The sequence below is a fragment of the Notamacropus eugenii genome, chromosome X (assembly GCF_028372415.1).
Source record: "Notamacropus eugenii isolate mMacEug1 chromosome X, mMacEug1.pri_v2, whole genome shotgun sequence".
Taxonomy (NCBI): Eukaryota; Metazoa; Chordata; class Mammalia; order Diprotodontia; family Macropodidae; genus Notamacropus; species Notamacropus eugenii.
The window spans coordinates 1,974,834-1,979,603 of NC_092879.1; the positions used below are offsets into that span (position 1 = coordinate 1,974,834).

At 35.2% G+C, this 4,770-nt stretch overlaps 1 protein-coding gene across 1 annotated transcript; it reads left to right on the plus strand.

Annotated features, from left to right (window-relative positions):
* The first annotated feature begins 640 nt into the window (after window positions 1-640).
* On the plus strand, window positions 641-1,570 carry LOC140515555 (olfactory receptor 5W2-like). The gene has a single exon (XM_072626319.1). It carries the CDS (start codon window positions 641-643, stop codon window positions 1,568-1,570), a length of 930 nt encoding a protein of 309 aa, XP_072482420.1.
* Window positions 1,571-4,770: the final 3,200 nt, after the last annotated feature.

Here is a 4,770-nt window from a genome sequence, read left to right on the forward strand (position 1 = left end):
TCATTGAGAAAACTAAGACTTAGGGGTGTTTGGGTATTTGATCATGGGCACATAATTAATATATGTCTGAGGCAAGATTTCAGTTCAAATATTGAGTCCAAGTATAGTGATGCTTAACCAGTCGTACGTTCCATTCATTGGAGACTGGAACACCTGGGGTCATTAAGTTTTGGGGAGGAAGATTATGAAATAACACACGCTATTTCTCAGGATTGTTTTCAGGAGAACATATATGAAGATCTTCATCTAATGTGACTAAATACTTGATAAAAGGAAAATTATCCAATAACTCTAAATTTCTTTTTTCACAGAGGAAAATTTGAAATATTGATTTCTACAGTTCACACTTCATCAGATTGTGCAACAGAATTTTTTTAAGGCTTCAAGCACTATAAAATTGTGAGGCATCTTTATGTCTTCAGATCCTTCTCCACTCTTTTGTTAATATCTCATCTAGATAAGAAGAAATTTGATATCTTTCTTCAGCATTAATATGAAGTGTACAGGAACTCTATTCCTCCTTACTGATGAGAACCAATCCAAAATCCCTCTTCTCATTAGCTTTACAAAAGAGTGAAAACATAATTCCTCCACTTGCCTCTGTCCTATTCACAGAAACAGAGGAGAGAACAAAACAGAAATGATGGGGAATTACTCCATCCCAACTGAGTTCATCCTCTTGGGAATTACCAATGTTCCAGAGGTAAAGGTGGTTCTTTTTGTTCTCTTTCTCATCATTTATTTGATTATTCTTGTAGCAAATCTTGGGATGATCATCTTAATCAGGATAGATCCTCAACTCCATTTACCCATGTATTTCTTCCTTAGCCACATGTCCTTCTCTGACCTCGGCTACTCCACTGCCATTGGCCCCAAGATGCTGGTGGACTTCTTTGCCAAAGACAAATCAATTTCCTTCATTGGTTGTGCTCTGCAATTCTGTGTCTTCTGTTACTTTACAGATTGTGAGTCCTTATTGTTAGCAGTAATGGCCTTTGATCGCTATATGGCAATAAGCAATCCTTTACTTTATACAGTAAATATATCTAGCCGCGTCTGCTACTTATTGATGGCTGGTGTCTACATGGTGGCGATGGTGGATGCTCTGCTCCATACTACTTTAACCTTCACATTGTCTTTCTGCAGGTCCAATGAGATTAATCATTTCTTCTGTGATGTTCCTCCTCTTCTATTAATCTCTTGTTCTGATACCTATGTCAATGAGCTGATTATCTTCATTGTCTTTGGCTTTATTGAAATGGTCAGCATTTCAGTAGTTCTCATTTCTTATTGTTATATAGTCCTCTCTGTGTTTAAGATCCGCTCCTCTGAGGGCAGATGGAAAACATTTTCAACCTGTTCTTCTCACTTAACTGCTGTCACAATCTTCCAGGGTACTCTTCTTTTTATGTACTTCAGGCCAAGTTCTGCCTATTCACTAGACCAAGACAAAATGACCTCCTTGTTTTATACCCTTGTCATTCCCATGTTAAATCCCTTGATCTATAGTTTGCGAAACAAAGATGTGAAAGGAGCTCTGGGAAAACTGAAAAATAATATATATTCTTAATATTGGTTGCTATGATTTCCATGATTTAGACCCTATATTGGGAGGTTCGAGTCCAATTCAGTTCATTGAAGATATTCTAAGCCATTGACAAGTTGGAAGTTTTACTGAAGTGATAATGATAACATATCAGTATACAAACACTGAATCTCAAAATGTGAAAGGAACCTCGGAGTTCACCTAATCCAATCTCTACTTAAACAGGAATATATTCCATAATTTTCTATATGCACAATATTCCTTGGAAAGTGAAATTTCCCAATCAATGTGTGTATATACATACACAACAATATACACATGCATATGTGCACATATAAACCCATGTATGCATGGACATATACACATATATATGTATGTATTATTTATATTGCTTCATATGTATGAAAGATATGAGTAATTGAGATTTTAGGAAAATAGACTTATGAATCGCAGATTATATCTTTACCTTCAATTTAAAATTACACAGCATTCTACATTTATCAATGTCTCATGTATCAACTATTCACTCTTTGACATATAGTATGTTAAAATATAATTGTGGCTTTATTTTCTGTATCTCGGAATTATTGTTACTTTACCCAGATATGTGATTTTATGTGTGTCAGAATATTCTGGTAAGAAATTATTCCCAATTCAGATCAGAGAAGAATTTCCCAGGGTCACATAGCCAATTATGTTGCAATGATCAGACTTCTACCTAAGTATTCATCACCAAGAGGACTGCCTTTTATCCACTATATTTTTGTGTTTTGATGTTCAGTTGCTCTAATATAGTTTGTTTTGTAATCTTTAAAGGTTCATTATGGTTCTCTATGACTATATTGTTTGTCTGAAACTTCCATAAATGTCTCTTGGAGCTACTAAAGCCAAATGAGCGTGTGCTAGAAGCATACATTCATCCCCAATTGATAAATGGTCAAAGGATATGAACAGGCAATTTTCAGAGAAAGAAATTAAAGATATCTATAGTCATATGAAAAATGCTCTAAATCACTTTTGATTAGAGAGATGCAAATCAAAACAACTCTGAGGTACCACATCACACCCATTAGATTGATAAACATGGAAGAACAGGAAAATGATAAATGTTGGAGAGGATGTGGGAGAATTGGAACACTGATTCATTGTTGGTGGAGCTGTGAGCTCATCCAACCATTCTGGAGAGCGGTTTGGAACTATGCCCAAAGGGCTACAAAAATGTGCATACCTTTTGACCCAGCAACATCACTTCTCAGACTGTATCCCCAAGAGATCATAAAAATGGGAAAGGGTCCCACATGTACAAAAATCTTTATAATAGCACTCTTTGTAGTGGCCAAAAACTGGAAATCAAGGGGATGCCCATCAATTGAGGAATGACTGAATAAATTATGATATATGAATGTAATGGAACTCTATTATGCTATAAGAAATGATGAACAGAGACTCCAGAGAGGCCTGGAAAGACTTATATGATCTGATGCTGAGTGAAAGGAGCAGAATCAGGAGAACTTTGTGCACAGCAATGACCACAGTGTGTGAGATTTTTTTTTCTGGTAGTCTTGGAACCTCATTGCAATGTAAGCACTTAAAAAAATTTCCAATGTTCTTCTAAGGCACAATGGCTTCCACATCCAGAGAAGGAACTATGGAATTCAATCACAGAATGTAGCAGATCATTGTGTGTGTATGTGTGTGTGTGTTTTGCGTTTTGGTTTGTTAGATGTTTCCTCCCACTCATTTTAATTCTTCTACACAGCATGACTATAGTGAAAATATATTTAATAGGAATGTGTGTGTAGAACCTCTACAAAACTGTATGCTGTCTAGGGGAGGGAGGGAGGAGGTAGTGAGGAGGGAGAAAAAAATAATAATCTAAGTTATATGGTAGTGATTGTAGAACAATGAAAATGAATAATATTATTTAAAAAAAAAAAACATGCATACCAGAGGAACATTTCTATCCCTCCAATCATTGTTTTCTTTGTATACACTCATATATACATGCATATATACACACATATATACACATATATATCCTACATAGGGGTAATGTACCTTTCCGTCATTTGTAATAAAGAATATATGAATTGGTTATTATATTAAAAAGGCATTACTTGAGAGTAGGAATAATTACTTGTGCGTTATTGAGACAAATAATACATGATTTAAGGATGAAATGGGTATATAAGCATAAGATAGAAGTGAAATAGCATAGTGGAAAAAGAGAAGAGAACCCAGGCCAGAATCCTGAGAGATAACTGCATGTAGAGGATGTGATTTGAAGGAGGATGCAGTGAAATAGATTAAGAAGGAATAATTAAATAGGTTGGAGGAAAACCAGGAGAGAGTGGTAATCTACAAACCTAGGGAGAAGAAAGTACTAAGGAGGAGAGAGTGATCAACATTGTCAAAGGCTGCAGAAAGTTCAGGGCTAATAAAGACTGAATAAAGATAGTTGCATTTGTCAACTAAGAAATGATTAATAATTTGGAGGAGAGCAGGTTTAGTGGGATGATGAGATAAGAAGCAAGATTATAAGGAATCCAATAGGTACGTTGGTATTGTATACATAATACAGTGAGATCAAATGCAATGTCACAGACACTTCACTTCATGATGGGATTCTGATAAATTCAATTGGACATATATGATGAGACTAAATTATAGTGTGATTACATATTTAGCAGGGAAATATGCAAGATCAACTAGTCTAATCTCCTCTTAGAGATGAGGAAATCATACAGGTTGAGGTAAAGCTTTTGAAGTAGCAAAATCAGGCATGTACCATCATACTTATCAATATTGTGATTTTGTTTTGATGAGCTACTTTTCATCATTGTTCTCTCTTTTTAATGTGTTACTACAAGACATGAAATTATACTCTGGGGAGGGGAAAGAGCAGAGTCATCTGGTAATAAATTGATAAGAAATAATGTATGAAACTGTTGTGTAGGCCTTAGGAAGGAAAGTGAGCATAAAAAAAGAATGGTGCATACACAGGTACATATGTGGGAAATAAACAATAACTCCAACTCATCAGCTGTATTGGAAATGACTGAGCTATATATTAGATGATATCAGACCTTCCATAGCAAACTGTGAACCTGCACAAATAATCACTCTTCTGCTTTGTAATTGGTTTCATATTTCTGCAATTAGCAGAGTCAAATACGTTTTAAATTCTTTGTTTTTTTATTCCAAATCTAGCTTCTTATGGTTCC

Coding starts and splice junctions, on each gene's coding strand:
- LOC140515555 (XM_072626319.1), top strand. CDS start 641: ATGATGGGGAATTACTCCATCCCAACTGAGTTCATCCTCTTGGGAATT.